Raw genomic sequence first — 22502 nt, forward strand, 5'->3', positions numbered from 1 at the left:
ACCAGTAGGAGTAGAAGGCCCCTACTGGCCCATATCTATCAGCTGATAACCACTGATAACGCCCATTCAATCAAGTGATAACATTTGAATCAGCTGACTACAGAGAGCTTTCTCTGATCTGATTGAGATGAGATGTATCAGTCTATTCTGATTGAGCTGTCACTTATAGTGTGTATTGTAAACAAACTGGCCATTATCATACCTAAACTTTAGCTTGAGGTTAAAACTGCGGTCACACTGGACTTTTCTCCCCATAGACTTCCATTCATACACACAAATACGTCAGACTGGAGACGCAAGCTCATGCGGCAAGTTTCGCAGGTCGCCGCGTTGGAAAGTTAAGCTTCATGAACTCTGACTGCAAAATCGCATCACTTGACAGCGTGAGACCAATCGTTGATTAAAACATGACCTCTCTGGATTGAAATTTAAAACATTTTTTTAACTTTTTAAAATGTCTAATCATCTTGTTTAATCCAGTCCTTTTCGCAGTGCCGCACAACAGAATTTCGTTTGCACAAACTCTAGTGTGCAGCGCTTGTAAACAAATCATTTTACTATTTAAACAAGAATCCTCATCTCTGCATGCAAATTCTGTTTAAACCAGCCCTAAAGGTCTTAAAGGCTTATAATTTACAGAAAACTGAAAATTCTGTCATCATTCACTTATATTTTACTTATTCCAAACCTATTGGACTTTCTTCTGTTGAACATAAAAGATATTTTGAAGTAAGCTGAACAGCTGTAGTCAAGTGGTTACTGTGTTTCAGCTTTCTTTAAAATATCTGCTTTTGTGTTCAACAATAAATAAACTCATAAAAGTTTGGAACAACTTTAGGGCAAGTAAATTTTAATTTTTGGGTGAACTATCCCTTTAAATTCTTTAACGTCTTTTATTCTTTTGATTGTTCAACTGAACTAAATTAGGGGTTTGTTTCCCAAAAAACTAATGACAAATAACTAGCATAGTATAATGTTATCATATTTGGCTCGCATAGCTTTTGGGAAATTCTCCTCTAACTAATCTCTATCAACATTGGCTCTAAAGCCATCTCAACATGCTGAATTAGCCGTACTGCCACAGACATGAACACACACTTATGGAACAATAGACAAAACTAGCATATTTAACCTTGGCTTTTTGGCATCTTGCTGCTTAATCCTTCTATTAACCTAAAGCCAGATAACAGCTTTTGCCCACTGGGGTCAACTTGACATTATTTACCAAACCTTTAGAATGTTATTTTCAAAACGGTTTGTGTCAAGTAGTTGATGTCTTGTATTGATAACTTAAATGTCTCTTTAAATAAACCATGTATTTGCAAACATTAAACACTGAATCATTTACTCATCCTCCACTTTGCCAAATCTGAGTTTCTTCTGTTAAATCTAATAGAAGATATTTTGGAGAATGTTAAAAACTGGTAACAACTGACTGCCATAGTATTTGTTTTATTACTATGGATGTCAGTGGCTACAAATTTCCAACATCCTTTAAAATATCTTCGTGTTCAACAGAAAAAAAAGAAACTCACACAAGTTTGCAACCACTACAGGTTAAGTAAAATGGAGAGCAGATTTTTATTTTTTGGTGAACTGTGTCTTTAAAGGCTGGGACACAGCAACCTGATGCCATATTCAATTCAATTCAGCTTTATTTGTATAGCGCTTTTACAATGTAGATTGTGTCAAAGCAGCTTCACATAAATGGTCATAGTAACTGGAACAGTGTGGTTCAGGTTTTAGTGTTTAAGTTCAGTTCAGTTCAGTTCAGCTCAGTTCAGTGTGATTTAATCATTACTGAGAGTTCAAACACTGAAGAGCAAATTCATCGATGCGCAGCTCTACCAATCCTGAACCATGCGAGGCAGTGGCGACAGCGGAGAGGGAAAAAAAACTTCACCTGATGGGAGTGAAGAAAAAAAACCTTGAAACCATATCATTTGGAAATATTTGATAAATGCATCTTTTATCTTTTCTCTTGATTTGAATTGTTTTCTTGATTACATCACTTCCGTTTTTTGACCTCGCACTCTGATTCATTGCTGAAATATCAATCAGACCCCTCTCCTCAGCTGATGGCCAACAAGATCCAACGTTAACCCGACGAGAGGTAATGTGGAACGCACCAAACCAAATAGCCTGTGTCCTGACATCATTCAATTCAATTCATCTTTATTTGTATAGAGCTTTTACAATGTAGATTGTGTCAAAGCAGCTTCACATAGAAGATTATTGTGAATTGAAACAGTGTCAGTCCAGTTTTTAGAATTTAGGTTCAGTTCAGTTCAATGTGGTTTAATTATTATATCCTAGCTGTCAGATTATGCTACAATACAATGCTGAATGTGAATGGTTCTGAGGTTGGGGTTGTAGGGATTGGGGTAAGTTATACCGGTATTACAGCCTCATATCACACCACTACATCAAAATTTAAGCTGGTATCACAATCTGATGGTAGCTATTATGTCATCAAAATGTGCGGCCTACTTTTTGAATTGGAAGTAGGACAGACGACAGAACTGGACTGACGGCAAACCGTCAGCTTAGTGTGTAACAAAAACAAAACTTCATTTACTTTCAAATTATGTGCAGCAGTTATCCTTCAAAAACACTTGAGAGCCATTATGAGACGGAATACTCTTTGTTGATGATCTATTCTTTTAGAAGGGTGACACGGTTGCTCAGTGGTTAACACTCTCGTCTCACAGCAAAAAGGTTGTGTTTGAGTGGGAGTTCACACAGTCCAAAGACATGCGCTATAGGTGAATTGAAAAAAGTAGACTAGCCATAGTGTATGTGTGTATGGATGTTTCCCAATACTGGGTTGCAGTTGGAAGGACATCTGCTGTGTAAAGCATATGCTGGATAAGCTGGCAGTTCATTCTGCTGTGGCGACCAATGATGAATAAAGGAAGTAAGCTGAAGGAAAATAAATGAACTATTCTTTTAGAACTGGTGAATTTGGCTTTGACACCACCATATATAGAGGCTTCACAGGTATTGCCATATGACCCATAGGCACCAACTAGCTCATTTGAGAAATGCACCTTGTTCAGTACCAGGACGTCCTGTAGGTGGATCATTGTGTCGGTGATTGGCGCATCTTGTTGGCAAGCTCAGCTTCGCAAACGAAGAGTAAATATTTCCAGCTGATCTCTGAGCAAGTCGGGACTCTCCATTTAAGCCCAGGTCTCTTTAATCTTCCTTTCCAAGCTTCTCAAAAAGAATGACAAAGCCCCTTAATTTGCTTATCCTTGATTTAAACCAGGAGGCAGGGCTAGTTCATAGAAGGAAATGGAGTAATCCTGCCCGGGTGGATTGAATTGTGGCAAAGCAAACAAGCTTTACTGTTTTACGTCTCCAGAGTGGTTTGGGTTCTCTTGTGGTGATGAAGAATCGTTCCAGAGATATTCTGGTATTTTCCTGCCAAATATCATCTGCAATAGATCATTTTCTTTTTCCCCTGGTCTTTGTTATGTTTTGTTTTGACATCGAAATAGTTGCTCTTTGTTCGCTTCTCTCTTGATTTTTGTACCAACTTAACATCATCTCTGATCCAGGGTTAAAACTGAAATCGATCTTTTCTATTATTTGTAAGTCTGCTGTGTTTGGTGTCATTGTCAGATTTATCTTGTGAAGCAGTCTTAAAATAGCAGTGTGGATACTGTAGCTGTTTCATATCCATATACAGCTATGGAAAATATTAAAGGGGTAGTTCACCCAAAAATGACAATTCAAGTTTTAGTTGGAAACCTGTAACCATCGCTTTCCGTAGTATTTGTTTTTTCTACTATAGACCATTTCAATATGGTGATGTCACTGGCCCATGAACGTTTCCTGAACGTTTATAACTATTTCATAACTGTAACAAAAGCAACCCAGGCTCATTCTGAAAACGTAGTCCCATGGACTTTTCTGGAGACCCCGAAATACGTCCCGGGAGGTACGTATTTTTGCAGTTTTTGTTTTTGCGAATCCGCGAGAGGCCGATGTGTGCTCTTTTTCGTATCTCGAATGTATCTCGCGAGTGTCGTTCGCGCCCAGCTGTTTTCGCTTGAACCCACCAGAGGCCTCTGTCTGACTGACTGAATGATTAACTGCACGACTGGCCAACCACCCTCCTCCTTCCCTCAACCCAACCAATTTTACAGATTGACCCGCCTGCCCACTCACTTCCCTAAACCCGAGCAACAATTTAGAAAAGCCGCCTAGAAGAAGAAAAGCCCTCGTCTGATTTTTTTACCTCGTTTTCGGATTTCACCATGTTCTTACCCTGTTATAAACTCGTTCACTTTATTTTTTGGATTCTGTTTTAGTCTTACCTGATTTCTGGAACCGCTCTTCCCCGGACTCGAACCCGGTTGCTGTGGTCAACTCCTCCTCTTTGCATCTGAATTCTGCTGACTTACACGATGAGCTGACCGGACAAACTGGTTTCAGCGGTAAAGCCCTCCACACAGAGGTAAGCGGTCAGCCGGTAAGCACGAAAGGGAACAAACGTCATACCGCCCCGTAGCGTTCGCTTAAAAAAAATTACGTTTTCAGAATGAGCCTGGGTTGAACAAGAGTCAATTCAATCAAAACTTAAGGTTTAAACCACTCTCATATCTCATATCTCAGAATTTTTTTTCTCCAAATATATATATATATAATTATGTGTTTGAACAAAAAGTCTACATTAAGATTTCCATAAAATAGCAAAAATATTCATTGGTTAATTTTTCAAAAGTTCACACTTAGCTGATGATTTATCATATGCTTCTTTAGCATTGTCCCGGGAGAGAGCCCTGAGCTCAAGGGATCCTTGAGTCCAAGCTCCCCCCTATACGCAGAGCGAGAGGGGAGCTTAACCTCAGTTAGATCTCGAAAACTGGCTGCAGTACCTACCACTTGAGGAGGAAGGGAGCTAGACAAGTGCCTGATTTGCTTAGTCTGTTATGTATTATGTATATCTTTGGATGGTAGTAGGAAACCGGAGAACCCAGGGGAAACCCACGGGGACACCGAGAGAATATACAAACTGTACAGAAACACCGACCAGCCTGGCGAGAACCAGGGCGGCAATATTCTTGCTGTGGGGCTAACAGTGCTAACCACTGGGCCGCCGTGCCACTGTGCTGCCCAATCTATGAAAAAAGGAGGAGAATGGGGAGGAAGGGGGGTTCTTCCAGATGAAGATGAATGTGGACTGAAGACTGTGGTTATTTATAGTAACTTAGGAATCATATGATTGGGAGATCATGATTAGCTAATGCGAGAGCGGCTGTGGTAAATCATAAGCACGTGATCCTCTTGAAATTAGTTTATGAATAAACTTCACGAATCAGTATTTCATGAAATAACCTTGATTTTTAATCACAACAAATAAAAACTATTTTGACCAACTAATTTAGTCATTTTCTGATTTTTTTGCCTCTGAGATTAGGATTAAATGTCATCAGACCTTTATAGATTAAATAAATATTTATTTCTTATGTTTATTACAGGGCGACACAGTGGTGCAGTGGGTATCGCTGTCGCCTCACAGCAAGAAGGTCGTTGGTTCGAGTCCTGGCTGGGTCAGTTGGCATTTCTGTGTGGAGTTTGCATGTTCTCCCCGTGTTTGTGTGGACTTCCTCCGGGTGTCCAAAGACATGCGCTGTAGGTGAATCGGGTAAGCTACATTGTCCATAGTGTATGTGTGCATGTCATGGTCCACCAGATTGGGGGGTGAGCATTGGGCTAATGACCCACCTCATAAAAATGAATGTTAAGAAACACCAACATGGTGCGGCTAAATATAAACTTCAAACTAAACAGCCTTGGGGGTTAATACGTATATTTATAACAGGAGTATTTACAGTATATTCAATTTTAAGGAGAACTTTCAAGCGGTCTCTTCATTTTCTCCAAAGCCATATATATGTGTAATTCAGGTCCCACATTCTCCTACAATGACACAAACTGTGAGTGTAGGAAAAGCAAATACTGCATCCCATCCCAAAAGCCTGTTCTCATGGGAGTATTGAAAATGTTTTTCAGGTTGTGTAACTTACAGAGAGCCAGAATTGTCCCCCACGGTGGCCCATCATTGCTATTGATTTGGTGTAGAGCGATTAAATCAGTCTGAATACAGCATTTACAATAACATCAGAGCGTAATCGTGGAATCACATGCTTTTAGAAGCAGCAAAGTGAAATACAATGAGGAGAAATGTATGAAGGTTTTAATGGGAAAAACATACACTAAAGACAAGCCAGGCAGCCTGGAGTTGTACTAAAGCTGCCTTTGCATCCATTTGTATTCTAGTGGTGACAGCCATGTGTGTGAAACCAGAATGGTTAATATTTTATGGGTTTTTAGTATTTTGTGGGTGCAATTTTTATGATTAAGGTTAGTGAAATGTAACATATTGTGTATAGTATATTCAGACGGGACACATGAAACAGGTGTGACAAATTTGGCAAGCTGATTCTTATTTCTGGAAAAGATTTGTGAATAGTAAATGTCTAAATGTTTGTTAAGGAGATGGATTTCATTATGCAGGTTTTTACGGATTTAAATGCATAAAATGTTTACTTTTTGTTATTAAATTTGAATTGAAAATGATACAGATATTTATTAATCATGTTAGGTTTGCAAAGTTTACCGGTACTATGGTAGTATCACAATATTATGTCTACAAAATACTGGCGGTGCCACTGTAGTATGTAAACGGTAGTATCATCATTAATGGTTTATCTACAATAGATAATTGGAAAAGTCACTAAAATGCTCAAATGTTTGTGCAACAATTGATCGTTTTATTTTAATAGTCTGTGGAGCCCTTTAAGGTTGTGAAACTGCGCCTTTAATGGCTTTTATGAACGCTTCGGTTCATTTCTGTTCCTGTTAATATGATGTCTTAGCGACCCTGACAATCTCTTTAAAAGGTCGACTCACAACATGAAAATTTGAATTACTTTGGATTGTTAACTGATAAGACTGAATAAAAAAACTAATGAAAAACCCGAAATAGCAACAGGAAACATTAAAACAATTTTTGACCACTTCATAAAGCCTAATTTTATTGTAAAAAATGCTCTCTTGTAACAAATTTCATTCTGTATAATTTGTATCTTTATTTGAATGTATTTTTGTTAGTCAGTTATCTACAAAATAAACAACAAACACATTTTAGGTGAGATGGGATGCAAATACTACTTTTTGGCCTTTAGGGAATTATGAATCACATTCAAGTAGGCCTATTATAACATAAATGTAAAATGTATTTCTGACAATTCTCATTATAATTTGACTTATGAATTACAGTACAGTACAGTACAGTATCATGATACTTCATCTGGTATAGTATTGTAAAACTAATTAATGGCATCACGACAAACCTAAAGCATGTGGATGTATATATAAGTAACCGTTAAAGAAATGTTGTCATGCTAATAACTGAAAATAAATATACATAATTTATAGAATCTATTAAGAAATTTTATTTTCAGAATTTCAAAAAGAGTGAATCTTATTCATTTTTTAAACCCTACAAAATGTATTTTATTATTGTAAAATGTTTTTTAGTGATATTTCACTTAATTGTTATTTAGTTTGTTCTGTATATTATTAAAAAAATATAGTTTAAAGGGCTAATAATTTTGACCTTAAAACTTTAAAAAAAATAAAAACTGCCGAAATAAAACAAATAATTCCTTCTCCAGAAGAAAAATATTATCAGACATTCTGTAAAAATTTCCTTGCTCTGTTAAACATTATTTGGGAAATATAACAAAAAAACATTTCAAGGGGGGAGGGGGGGGGGGGATTATTCTGACTTCAACTGTATTTAACTAAAACTCAACATCTTAAGTTGAAACAAAGAATCTCTTTAAGTTGAGTTGACTCACATTTTCAAGGCAGCTGTGAACGTGTCACAGCAGGCCCGGATTGGCTAATCGGGAGGACCGGGAGAATTCATACACATATAATACTGTTAGGGTTGTTGAACATTTGAAGTTCTAAAACAGCTGTTTTCTCAAAAAAAAAAAAAAAAGACGTGATAGTGTCATTAGAAACTGATTTGGAAATGACCTTATTTTAATGTCAGTCATGAACTGAGGTGGGCCGGTCTGAGGCTTGAAACTCCAGGGCTGAAAAGGAGTCCCACTCCGGCCCTGTGTCACAATGTGTGGGTTAAACATATAAACAAAAGTTAAACTGCGACCTTATGAAATATTCATAAACTCAACACAATTTTAATAAAAATGTTTTTAAAAAAAACAAAACCTGTCACAATATTTGGAGTGGAAATAAGTTCAAATAACTTAACGGGCTCATCATGTTTTACACTGCCCTCTATCAAATGTCTAAATGAAACACTTTGAACAGTACTACACAATCAGACTGCAATAGGCCCAAGAAAAGATTTGGATGACAGCCTCATCAATTCCTCCTCCCCAAACTGTCTATCACAGTTTTCTGTGACCTGAATGAGATTTTATACGGGCCACCATGGATCTCAGGAAAAGACATCTGGACAGAAGTCAAAGTCTGGACACCACTGTGCTTTTTTTTTTGGTCTCAGTTGTGACTCTGCGACATGATTCAATAAAAAAGAAACAAGCGTGTTTAAAGTGATCTTTCCTCTCCTAAAGAAAAACCCTATCCCCTCTTGTCACAGGCTCCAGGCAGTTGCTCAAATATTTCAGGGGTCAGTGTTCATTTAAAACCATCCCTGAGAAAGAACTTGTTGAGGGGCCACCAATATTCTGTCTCTAATAATTGTTTGATATAATGCATTACTGCAATATCTGTAGACTCAACAAAGGAAATATCAGTAACTTTCGTTCAGATTAGTTACGCTATCCATCAAAACCAGATTAACAGACGGCATAAACGTCTTTGAATAAGTTATCGCTCCTACTCCTTTTCAAATATTGTAATAAAAGTGACTGATGATCCTTCTCCAGTTGCTCTAGCATTAGAACCTTATCCGGACAATTGTTCAATTGAAGGGCAAAAAGTCACTCATTTAAAGAAAAAAAGTCCGTCCACACAAACATTAGTGTTTCCTGTGGTTTAGCAGACAATGGCGTGCGGCTCCCCTACCAGCGGCGGACAATGGCGGATCCCCCTCTTCACCCTCTGTCGTATGGAATTGAGAATCACCTGGAAACTTCCTGAACACTTGCTGGCAAAAAAATGAGACAAAATACAAACCCAATAATGATTCCGGAACCGTGGGTGAGTCAGACAGTCACCGAGGGTTCACTTTCATGTGGATGTCTGGGAAAGAAGATTTGCTGCGGGAGTGCTGGACTATTTTTTTCTTTCTTTCCATCAATAGTTTTTATATAAGCTAAATGAAAGCATCTGTACAAAAAAAAGATGATACGATGGAAGAAGTGTGAAAAGATGCTAAGTGAGTTTACTTTTTGTTTATATATATATTTATATTTTATACATATGTAATAAAAATATCCCCAAAAAGTAAAAAGAAAGCAATATATTGCAGAACATTTACAATTGATTTATATACACTTATCTAACAGTATACATACTCTCACATACACAGTGCATTTACAATAAAAAAGACATTTTGCTTTTTTCTTAGTTTTGTATCCTACATTGATCTTTTTTTCCGCAGGCAGATAAATACACAACTCTAAATGCATTAAATTAAGGAAAAATGCTTTGAAGTGTACAATAATTTACACATATTTAAAGCCTTCATTTTGATTCACACAGCTATAGAACAAACTTAGAGATTTTACTTGGATTTTTGAGGTATGGGTTTGAGCAGGATTATAATAAACATCTGATAAAATATTGGGAACACTTTATTTTGATGGTCCCTATTGCACATTTTGTTGACAAAGTTGCAACTACATGCCAATCACTTCTCACTTGAGTATTAGTAGACTGTCTGCTTAATATTGGCTTATACTGCTCCTTCAACAGACATTTAACTGCCTATAAGAAACTTTGCAAGTGCAGTTGAAATCAGAATTATTAACCCCCCTTTGAAACTTTTTTTCTTTTTAAAATATTTCTCAAATGATGCTTAACAGAGCAAGGAAATTTTCATTGTATGTCTGATAATATTTTTTCTTCTGATAAAAAGTCTTATTTGTTTGTTTTGGCTAGAATAAAAACAGTTTTTAATTAAAAAAAAAACATTTTAAGGTCAAAATTATTAGCCCCTTTAAGCTATCTTTTTTTGGATTGGGTTAAAAAGGGTTAAAAATTGGGGGGTTCATAAAAAAAGGGTTAATTCAATAAAAAATAATCTCTTCTGAAGTTAAAACATTGGTTTTGTGGCATCTAAAATTTTAAATGTAAAAATATCTGATTGTTTTATGCCAAATAAAGGTATTAAATGGCAGTTTTTGTATTTTAAATTTGGATGACCTCCCATCAGTGTTTACAGAATAAACCAGCTCAACCATAAATCGTAAATCAAATTTCCAAGTCTCTACATTTTTCCCATCAACATATATATATATATATATATATATATATATATATATATATATATATATATATATATATATATATATATATATATATATATATATATATATATATATATATATCAGCCATGGCTTTGTTGCTCTGCTTTGTATCTTACAATTTTTTGTCTTTTTTGAGCAACATATATTTTACCAGCTTACAGTAAAATAAAACAGATGTCTGTGAAGGTGAGTTAACATTGCTAAGCGCTGATCAGCATGTATATTCGAGGGGTGCCAAACCCCTCTACTGAACCATGACAATCCTGCAGGCTTTGCATTCATTTCTCTGAGAGCACTTGGCCTGCTGAATCGAATCTCCTTCTCTTCTAAATGTCTCCTAAGGCTTTTCACTTTAGTCAAATAGCGAGGCCCAGCTGAAGTAACCCATGCAGCGCTTAAGCTGATAACCTCCAGACCTCCGAATAACAGTCTTCATGCCTCTTTATCTCCTTGACGAGAAGATGGCGTCCCGTAATGTTCTTCTCTTCCAGCTAACGTTAGGTGTGGTAATAGTGAAAGAAAGGCTGCTTATGAAACGAATCAGACTGTTTGGAGAAACTGCCTTGAGTAAGGAATTAGATTAAGGAGCAAGTTGGGGATTGGGAATGTTTATAGTGGGACGAGATATTGCTTGAAGTATCCTTGACTGGCCAAAATGAAATTAAATTGTTTTCATAGGTTTGAAATAGATCGCATTTTGCCTTGTCTTTTCAAACACCGTTCAGAACAAGATTTTCCTCAGAGCAGCATGAGGATATGAGAAATACTGTGAGAGAGTCGGTGTAGTCGTCCAATGAATTTATGCACTTACGAATAATCAAAACAACAAGCTCGTATGCAAACAGTCACAACAATAATGTGCCGTAAAAACCACGCAGGAAGTTTTGCTGGAGTGTCACACAGATTTCGTGCCATCATATTGTTCTGAACTGCACAGATGCTCTGGCTAATTTTTCTTGTGGTGCGTTGATTTAGGAATGCAACTTTCATAATGCCCCCATGGACAATTTTCATTCCCATAATGTAGGACCAACACTGATTAAGGAAAATTACCATGGAGAAATGTCAAAAAAAAGCAAAACAGTTGCTGTTATGAATTAAAAACTTGCTTTGTGTTTCTTCATAGAGGAAATTGTTGATGTTATATAAACAGTAAGCAGGCAAATATTTCTGGCCTGACACTGAGATTAATGAACACTAGAAGCTTTATTTTCATTTTGTTCTGATGGCTTAGTGTCATTCAAAAAGTCAGACTTGCATATAAACTAACATTCATTAAAAGTGACAGTTAACCCAAATTTTCTTTCTTCTCAGGAAAATAAAATAAATATTATATAAGATATATATTAAAAGAACAATCCTTTTTTTTCCAGAACTACAAACATTACAAATGAATTACAGCAAGGTGTTTTTACATACAACATACCGTCACACTTTATTTTGATGGTCTGTTTGTTGTATTTAAGTTACACTGCATCTACATGTCAACTAATTCTCATTAGATTATGAGTAGACTGTTAGGTAGGGCTTAGGGACAAGTTGACATGCACTTGCAAAGTTTCTTCTAGTCAGTTAAATGTCTGTTAAAGGAGCCGTATCAACAGATATTAAGCAGAAAGTCTAAAAAATACTCAACTAGACCATCAAAAAAAGTGTTACCCCCCATACTTATGAAAGTAGTGGCAAAATATAATATTTAGGCCAGTAGGATTGAACTGCAAACTTTAAAATGTGAAAATATTACAGTATTTTCTTTTTTTAAAATAGGCCTATATGCTTAAATTGACTTATTGGGAAAAGTCACTTTCGTAGTCAGTCTGACCACGGCGTTGTTATTGTCTATATCAGTGTTTCTCAACCATGTTCTTGGAGGACCACCAACACTGGATGGGATGACTTCATTCGAAGCTGTCTACTACTCACTGCATTTAAATTTAAACATACTACTCAGCCGTTAGAAAGTATGTTCTATACAGACTGAATGTGAGCAGTATTAATGGAATTCTGACCTTACTACATCCGCCATATTGTCATGGTCACGTGACCTACCAGTGTCAGTTGCGCTGCTTCAGTCCCATTCATTAATTCTCTCGTGGAGCATCATGGGATAGTGCAGCATCCATGGGATGCGCACTTTAGAATCTCGCTGGAAGTAGTAGGTCATCCTTCTCGCATACTGATTTTCGATTTCTATAAATTCGGAAATTCTACTTGGCTCGCTTACTGATTTTAGCATACTATATAGTATGGAAGTATGCGGTTTCTAACGCAGCCGATGTCTTCTTTGCCTGTCACACCCATTCCAGGCCTTTCAGTCTCTGCTGATAAGCTGATGATCTAAATCAGGTGTGTTTTGTTAGAAAGACAAGGGCTGTTTCTCAATATGCGCTCTTCAGTGATCTTGCGTCCTCATGTTCTCATGTAACATCATCATCAACTGCCAAAGTTCAGTTCCAAATCTCAAGACTGCAAGAACGAAGGACGAGTGAGAGTTTCTGGATGCTTTGTTGGTATGCTTCGATGCAGACAGCACCGAACTCACTCTAGAATGCCCCCGAAAGTCATTGCGACTGGAGGTGAGAATTTATATAGATATTTATATAGATTTATAATTAAAGTTCAGAGATTACCTCAGGAGTTTCCCTAAATAAAACAGGTGAAAGTAAACATTACCATGAAAATCTCAATAAAGGCATAAACACATTAAGGGTGTTTATTTGCTGAAATTCGTATTAAAATATGTTTAAGTCTGTTCTTTGCGTTCCTGGAATTGAGAAACAGCCACGGAAAATGTATAAAGCTGGTGTCTTCAAGGAACGTGGTTGAGAAACACTGGTCTATATTTTTTTGGCTCAGTGAATGAATAAAACTATAAGCCTATGCAACGAATTTTTAGACGAACCAAAAAAATCATTGTATGTTATGCTGTAACATAAATGTTGACTAAATGTATATAAACTGATGGTGACACCACTGTAGGGCCCTGAAAATGTTTTTTGTTTTCCATTTAAATTGATCTCAAATTGTAATGATAAACCTTAATTCTTTAAAACATCTGCTTTTGTCCCACAAAAGAAAGAAAGTCTTTGAATTTTCACTTTTCAAGCTGGGTGTGAACTGGGTTAGTTTTTGTTATACTTATTGTATTATGTTGCACTTTTGCTAACCTTGCTGCTATCGCAAATGTTTTCAATTAAGCATTTGAGGATGTGTTTTGGATTTGTATGATAATCCATAATAAGTCATGACATTTAAAGGATCAAACAAATGTAATTTAATTACCAGCGCAAGTAAACACACCCTCTCAGTCAATGTAGGTGAACGCTGAAAGTAGATCTCCAAATCTGGTGTTGAGATAAAACAAAGCAATCATTTTGATTTTGGCTTCACTGCGCCTTTCACAAAATAAGGTCTGAGGTCACTCGATGCAATGAAGTCATTTATCTTTCACATATTGCACACATCATGTACTATACTGCAGCTTTATCATCTGACCCAAGCCAAATGTGGTGTCATCATCATTTTATTTTTCATAAAACGCCTTTCTCTTTCTCGTTAAGCAGCTTAATTTTAGCATTCAAAACGTTATTTTAAGAATATAAAATGATGAACTAAACAACCCTTGTGAAGTTTTAGGAAGCTTGATATGAACTTTTGAACATTAGAGATTGGAAGTTGTCTACTTTATAATTCTAAAAGCCTCTAAAGCTTCAAAAACATACTGCATCGAGGACTAAGAAAGCTATTGGTGAGTATTATGTGAGTATTATGTTTTCAAATCTCTCAGATTTGTTCTTGAGTGCTCATTCCTGCACCCAGTTTTCTTGCCAATCAGTTGACTCATAAAAATGTGCTATTTTGAATAGAATTCAACTGAGAGCCATGGTGGTTACAACATGTTGTAGTTACAACATCTTCCAACAGGGGCTAACGAAGCCATGCTAACCAGGAAAACTTTGGAGTGAAAAGTGCTCAGTCAATGCCATATCTGATTAGGACCGCTAGACTCCTCAGAGAGGCATTACAAACTCTTCTGAGCTATTTCTTCTTGACTATAAGCTGACTGTCATGCAAAGCACCTTTACTGTTATACAAGTTATAGTTGTGTGCTGCCGCTGACAGATTCCCAGACTCTGACAGAGTTTAACAGGGCCAACATTTCTATCGCTGCTGCAAGGATACTTCAACACTCTATCACTGAGTTTACATTAACAGGATGTAAAATAATTTCTGGAAAGCCCAGGTTTTCACTCATTTTTCCGTTGAGGAGATGTTTATTTGGTGTTGTAAGGGGAATTTGGAGCTGCTCGGCACACATGTCCTCCGCTCGCTTCTAAAAAACAACTCATTGTCTTATCGCCATCTGAACATACACACATGCTCGTTGTCACACATTTACACCAGCTCCGACTGCTTCGTCTTGCCCACAATGCTGTGCTCAGCCTCCGCGAATGAGGCTTTAGGGTAGTGTCCAGGGGTCGCTCACCCCTCGCTCACATTGCTACCTGCACCCACAACTCTCCACCACCATGTCCTCGTACTGTTTATAAACCACATTATTCCCCGAGTCAATGTACAGAATGCTGATGGGACTGAGTTTTGAGGGTACACAACAACTGGGAGGGGTGGACTCTGGGTCCATGGAGTTCATGAGGGTCTGAATAATGGCATGGTTGGTTGGTTCCAGGTGTGAGCGCAAAGGGAAGTCACACAAACCCTCACAGTGATATGCTTCATAATCCAGCGGTGCAATAATCCAGTCATCCCAACCAAGTTCTTTGAAATTCACGTGAAGCGGTTTCCGGCTGCAGCGTGTCCTCCGTCTTCCACCTCCCTTTCCTCCGCTGGTAATGGGTCCTACTCCAGGACGGCCTGCTAGTGCTGTCCTTCTCCTCCGCCGATGCCTCGGATGACCTTTGATACTATGCTCTGGTGTGGGATTAGAAAACTTCCGACTTTTCATAGCCCTTATCTTCTCACGGATCTCCCTAAAGAGGTTCTCCTTCCTCCGTGCTTGAGAAAACGCCACTAGTAAGGCTCTTTCATGGGTCTGCTGATCCTCGCGGCTTAGACCCAGCATCCCAGGATGCACAGCCTCGTTATTTGAATCAGAAACAGCAGATATGCTAAGGCACAACAACCTAGTGTCTTCTGCAGTCTTGTGCTGCTTGAGGGGGGTCTTTATGATTGGGCCGACATCAAACACATCCCATGTGGCTGAAGAGGTATCTAGAAGATCGATGGTCCTGGAGCTGAGAAGCAAAGGTTGGTGAAGAGATCCTGGAAGTGAGCAGGTGTGAAGGAGCAGACGATACAGGTTCCCACCATAAGAGAGTAAGCTTAAGACATCTTGCGGTGGCCTCCTCAGAACCCGCAGCTCCACTTCCATCAGTTCATCCAGTCGGGAGAGTCCAGACAGGTTGAATGTGTACTGCTGCTGGAACATAAGTGAAGGCTCATCTAAAGGTATAAGAGAAAGAATGAATTAGCGCTGAATATTAAAAATAAGAACTTATTACAAGCCGCTTACAAGAGGCAGACACTAATGCATTGCCTCAGCAGTCTTGCATATGGCTTTTGTGAAAATGGCATACACAAATTGTCAGTACATCTACTCGATGAGAATAACATTCAAGGGCCTGAATGATTTCTCCAAACATGAGGTGCAGCGTGCTTACGGAGGCCAGGTGGAGAGCATTTGGCTGACCTGTCAGTCTGCGTCGGCCTTTGGCAGCATCTGCTAATTACACTGATTGAGTGAGAAGAAGGTTTGGCAGGACATTGGAAATGCTCAAGTCCTCCTCCTGCCTCTATATGTCCCTAGGAGGACATAGTAAATTTGAAAAGTGGGTGGCTTAAGGGTGTAATTAAATGTTAGGTAACATTTCAAGCTGAGGTGGACCTCGGTTTTCTGTGGCCACCGTGAACTGGAACTGGTCTTTCATTATTCGCATGGCTAACTTGAAATCACAGTAGGGGAACGAAATCTATGACTGCAAGATGCTATCTTCTCTTCTCTGTTTCTTTGTTTTCTTTGTCTGGAGAATGAAATTGCTTGCAAAACACATCCAATATTCAGTCTCATCCGTAACTGAGATAATGCAGAACCAACCTTTGCTAAGAGAGACCAGACTTTGCGCTCAGAGTAAAACAAGCTTCGATGTTGACATCTTGACAACCAGTTCAAAAATGAAACCCAGAGTAGCATGCAACCTGATATGGGGACCACAGTTTCATGGGTTAAACATGAAGAGGATTCATCCAATATGAGTTGGCTGCACAAAAAACCCAAAGCCAGATCAGGACATATCATATTGATGCTATGCTATGAGGGAGGTTCTGAAAATGGTGATTGCAAACTGTTTGAACTAAGCTACCAGACTTTTGGGGACTGAACAGAAATGCTGTACCTGCCCTGTGGTGCTACATGAGTGCATGAAGGACCATTCAAAAGGTATTTTCAAATGAAAGCACTATATGTTTATCTCTTATCTGAGACAAATGAATGCTATAAAATGAAAGGTGAGGAGAGGAGAGGGGTTTAAAGTAAAGTATCCTCCTCTGAGCTTATATCTGCCTGCAAGACTAAACAATGACATAACAATAAGAATAAGCTGAGGCACTCAGTGACTCCAGTACCCTGGGATTTGAAGTTTTTATGTCTTCAGACAGTCATATTGGTCATCAAATTTTACACAAAGATTTTCATTAGGTTTTTTTTTAGTCACACTTTATTTTGATGGTCTGTTTGTTGAATTTAATTTACACTGCATCTACATGCCAACTAATTTTCATTAGATTATAAGTAGACTGTAAGGTTGGGGTTGGGGTTAGGGTTAGCGTAAGTTGACATGTATTGCAAAGTTTCTTATAGTCAGTTAAATTTCTATTTAGCTGCAGTATCAACAGATATTAAGAAGACAGTCTACTAATACTCAAATGGACCATCAAAATAAAGTGTTACCTTTTTTTTGTCTCATCCATTGGCATCATTTGTGATGGGGACAGGTGATGTTTCCACAAAGCCATGCTATAGGTCAGATTGGAACCAGAAATTGTTCATTTTCAAAGCAAACATGTTAAAACTGCTAATTGATGGTTAGGGCTGATGCATTTATTTATATACCAACAACATTTAATGAAATTGATTAGATCATAGATTCATGTTTAATAGATATTTTTAGAAGAATTATTGTTTCATGCTATTGTTATATAAGTGAAGACAGCTTTATTCAAAAAAATAAAATGATATTTGGACATTGCTCATGATGTGTGAATGCAGCTTTATCTCCTCAGTCCTCTATTGAATTTTAAACAAAGTTATGCACGTCTTTTTTGTTTGCTTTGTAAGATCTCACAGAAATAAAATCAGATGTTAAGACTCAACTCCTCACAAAATGTTGGGAAATATGGTCAGAAAATGACTTTTGGAATTCATAGCCTACTTAACCATACCCCTAACCAAATGTGACACTGGGCGCTTTTTATTATTCAAAGGGTCTGCCCTCAACATGTAATAGCTGGCCCGTCGATGCATGGGTGTCACTTCAATCTCTCGCACATCTTTTTTTTTTCTTTACACATATCTATATATTTGGCCGGACGGCGGACTGACACACTACATTTCACAAATTCTGTATTTCACGTGACAATCTTTATTTGAACATACGTTTCAAATTAAAATGTTTCTCTTTCTTTATCAGCAGCACCTGGAGGGGAGAGCGCGTGCTCTGCTTTAGATACTTTAGCTCAAGGTGCTGCTGAAGTTTTATTTGCCACAGATGTTGGAAATTTGAGACATTTGACTTCATATTTCTTTTTGCATTATGTTATTTTAATCATATTATTTGGCGGTATGCTAAAAAAGTGAAGTTTTAAGCTTGTTTTAAAGCAATTACGCATTACGCAAACATACCCAGTAGACATATTTATACAATTGAAAAGTATGAAATCACTCTAGCCTTTTTTCTAAACTAATGTATTTTGTGGCCAGTAGTTTCATTAGGACACAAACTAGGTTAAACTAATTCTAATACATACATAACGGCGCGTAAATGTTTTTATGCATACTAGCTAATTGTTAGTCACTTATCAAAAGTGATAATTATGAGTTTTGGTTCGTATTATAATTATTAATATTTACTGTTATTAATATTAGCTAATTATATTATTCGACAACAACATCACCACCACCACCACAACCAACAATAATAATAGGCAACTAATAATCATAAAAAAATAGAATTAGTAAAATAGTACTATTCAGAACATAAAATAAGTTAAAGGCTATATCATGGATTAATAATGTCAGTCAAGTAGAGATCAATCGTCTTAGATTGACAGCTGTCAATTATAGCCAATAAGCAACATGATTTATTACTGCAACATGTGCGTAATGCCATACAGATCTGATGTGCCAAGTGTAATACATCAAAATCAACAGATCAGACTCAATCTGTAAATATAAAAACCGCACCGATGGCCTCAAGGAGGAGATTATTTTACACCCCATCCATCTATATCTCTGTCTGTATGTCTGTCTGTCTCCCTCACCTTGCCCCAGATCCATGAAGCTGGTGACCGTGTTGGCATATCTCCTGGAGCGCGTGTGACTGCCGTTACCAGTCCGTCGGTCCAGTTCAGACAGAGTTCTGTACAGAGAGATCATGTAAGACGGAACATGAACAGATGTGGACTCGTTCCGGGAGCTCGCGCTGGTTCCTGCTGGACCGCGCGCATCCAGATGTGAGTGGAGCCCGTTATCAGAGGGATACAGCGCCGATCCCAGCACCACCGCCTCAAAAACATTCCCAAAGCACAAGGAAACCCATAGGAAGGGAGCGGCAGTCTTCTTGGGAGTCATTTTCAGTGGTCTCTGGCCGAAAATGGCAAAGTTGGATGGACTTGATGACTTTGGAAACTCCCCTTTGCTCTTTAGATAGTGTTAATATCTTGAATGCGAGACGCTGATTGCCTGTTGCTCGGTGTTCAGAGGGCGCCCTCTTTCGGAAACAGATTGAGAAATGTGTGTTTCAATCACCAAAGAGTGGGTTAATTTTGATTAGGAATAAGGGTGTCACTTTATTCTTTATAATACTAAACAAACTGAGCGTAACTATTGTAAAATATGAATATATTACAATAAAACAGCCGAGTTATTCATCTTTGCATTAGTGGGCCTATAGATGTATTTTTGTTAATATGAAATAAAATAATTATGTCTTTTAAACAGGCATAACTGTATTTTTTATTATTATATTTGAGGGCAATAATACTGTTTTGACTTAAAGTAATTGCTTTTTTACAGTATTTTTAATTCACTTTTTTATTACTTGCCATCGTTTGTGTAATCGCATATTTTAATGTGCGCGCACTGCCATCTACAGTTGACTATAATACTAGTGTTGTACGTTTATAAATTGTAAAACATGCTTTAGCTTGAAAATATTTTTACTTGTATAACTTATATATTTACTTGCATTAATAGTCCATACATTTGATTTAAAAAGTAAGTCTTTATGTCACACATCTAACTTCAATTGTAAGGAAATTGTTTTTTCCAACTACAAAATCAACCTCATGTTTTCTGGAATTGTTTATAAACAAATTGGTAATAAGGGGAGGTTTTAGAGGTATAAATCTCAAATTGTATTGCAGTTTTATTACTGCATGTGAACATATAATGTTTCATTTCTTACGGAATTATGACGAGAGTATGGAAAATGAAGTTTACAAAACCGTAATTTACATATGATTAAATTAAACTTACTTGTTAAAGCTTCATATACATCAGTGTGAATTCAGCTATCGGTAAACTCAATTTCAGTGCCACTTAAAGAAATCTTAAATTACTTACTGAAGTCCTTTAACACACTTAAGGCAGATTCTCTTTATTCATTTATTCAGTCAGTCATTCATTTATTTTGTATATGTACAGAGTTTATTTGTACTTACATTTATATTCTTTGTCATTTTGTTATGATTTTGCTGGTAATCTATTTCAGTTAATATTATTTGTAATATAGTATTCTAGTTTTAGTTAACAGTATGCAGTCACCTGTATTGTTATCTTTTTTGGTTTTATATTAAATGTTATTTAATTTTGTTGTATGCTATTTATTGGTTTATTCTTTTAATTAATGAATTAATTTAATATAAAACTTTTTTAAAAAATAGTTTAAAGTTAAACAATGAAAATGTCCTTTTCATCTAGCTGAAATTAAATACTTTAAAGTTTTTGATCTTTTTGGTTTTATGGTTTTAACTATAATATCCCTGTTTCACGATTAGATGGTTAATAAACAAATCAGGTTAGATTAAATTAAACTCTTAAACACAAATACAAAATCCTTGTTTTTTCCCCTCCAAAAAATAAAAAATACAACCTACAAAGCTTTAAAGGCTTTGGCTATGTTATGTGATATTCCCTCTGCTGTGCAACCCATTAGTGAATGCATTCAATAATGTAGATTAATAGCATGGATTTAGATTAGTTTTTTTTTTCTTCGTGCTATCCATTTTCTATTGATTTACACCTTGTCAACTACCAAAAAAATAAAGACTATTAAACCATCATAAAGCATATGCTTCTTTTCACTTGCCACTTACCGGAACATAACCATCCATTATCATTTCATTACAGGTAACACATGCTCAAGTTCTTAAGCTGAAATATGTGGCCGAAATCATTTCAGCCTGAAATGTGCAGATTCAAGTAAAGTTTTTTTCCAATGCTACTACCTGAACACTTAATTTATACAACTTTACACCACAAAAATACGGCAGCTCATCCACGTCGATATGCAGCTGATTGTGTGTTGATTTGCTGGCTGGATTAGCCAACACTCTATTATAATATATAGCACTATTGGGTTACAAACTATCGAGCTTTTGCCAGAAAGTACATTTCTGCTGCTTTCTCTCTGACCTCATAATGACTAATATTCAGTAGAGTCAGTAAAACACATTAAACACATTCAAGCAGCCAAAGAAACATCTATTATGAACTTGTTCCCATAATCAGAGCCATCAGATGACATTAATGGACTGATACCTCACAGCTTGTCATGCTTTCAGAAGGAGATAAACTGAAAAGCATCTTGGAAAAAACTTATTCTTATCTTCAGAGTTATAGAAGTTCCAAACAATTCCTTTGTGTTGTCCCAACAAAAATATTTGAAGATAACTTTTTAGATAGTTTTTTTTTTTTTTTTTACAAATTTAAGTGAATTGAATATAAAACAATAAAGTTGTCCTCGAAACAAACCTAAGAATTGTGTTGTTTCATCTCATTTTAAATAATTAGTTAAGTAGTTTGAACAAACAGCAAAAGTCATTTTTGAGTATATATGGAATATTCTCATTATATAGCAATGCTTATGACTAACAATATATATATATATATATATATATATATATATATATATATATATATATATATATATATATATATATATATATATATATATATATATATATGTTATGTAATTTACTGAATTTCTTTATGGAAGATGGTCTTTACTTAGTTCTTCTGATGATTTTTGTCATAAAAAAAACATAACATATATTGGCTATTCCCACAAACATAACTTTTCATGGTCCAGGGTCAAATGTAAATTTTTAAAGTAATTCAGTAATTAAATTATTAATAAGCTTTAAATAATTCTGATTTTGAGTTAATAAAGTAAATAAAAAATATTCAAAAAAAAATAAATAAAAAGTTTTTAGTTTGTTATTGCTGTTTTCATCCTCTGAGAAAATTCATTAATATCAGAATGTTTTGAAAAACAAGCGTGCTAGGAGGCTTGGAGTGGCCTTGAAGTGGCCAAAGTTTCTCTGTTTGTGTGCATGTGAGAGAGAGAGAGAGGAAGAGAGAGACAGTTTTCAGGAAACGGTGTCCAAAAGGGTCACAGACTATTCTCAACATGTTTTGGACATCTCTGACTTTCTGGCACTTGATGAGCTGATCTGCGTATACAGTCAGGCCATTATCTTCTTCATTACGTCACATAGAACGAT

The 22502-nt window shown here is 36.6% G+C and overlaps 1 protein-coding gene and 1 long non-coding RNA gene across 3 annotated transcripts; one reads left to right on the top strand and one right to left on the bottom strand.

Moving 5' to 3' along the window:
- The first annotated feature begins 1935 nt into the window (after positions 1 to 1935).
- Positions 1936 to 20850, top strand: LOC147833113 (uncharacterized). Of its 2 annotated transcripts, none has more exons than XR_015513546.1 (3): positions 1936 to 4465; positions 5490 to 5656; positions 19048 to 20850. It is a non-coding gene; the product is annotated as an uncharacterized LOC147833113 (long non-coding RNA). The 2 variants fall into 2 exon arrangements; XR_015513545.1 differs by lacking the exon at positions 19048 to 20850 and adding an exon at positions 9053 to 9581.
- On the bottom strand, positions 11833 to 19361 carry gdf7 (growth differentiation factor 7). Its single transcript, NM_131369.1, is given in 2 exon segments — positions 11833 to 15944; positions 19038 to 19361. Coding segments are annotated over 2 exon segments (1269 nt in total). The 5' UTR covers positions 19348 to 19361; the 3' UTR covers positions 11833 to 14985.
- Positions 20851 to 22502: the final 1652 nt, after the last annotated feature.

The sequence above is a fragment of the Danio rerio genome, chromosome 17, assembly GCF_052040795.2.
Source record: "Danio rerio strain M-AB ecotype USA chromosome 17, GRCz13ab, whole genome shotgun sequence".
In the NCBI taxonomy this organism is placed as follows: Eukaryota; Metazoa; Chordata; class Actinopteri; order Cypriniformes; family Danionidae; genus Danio; species Danio rerio.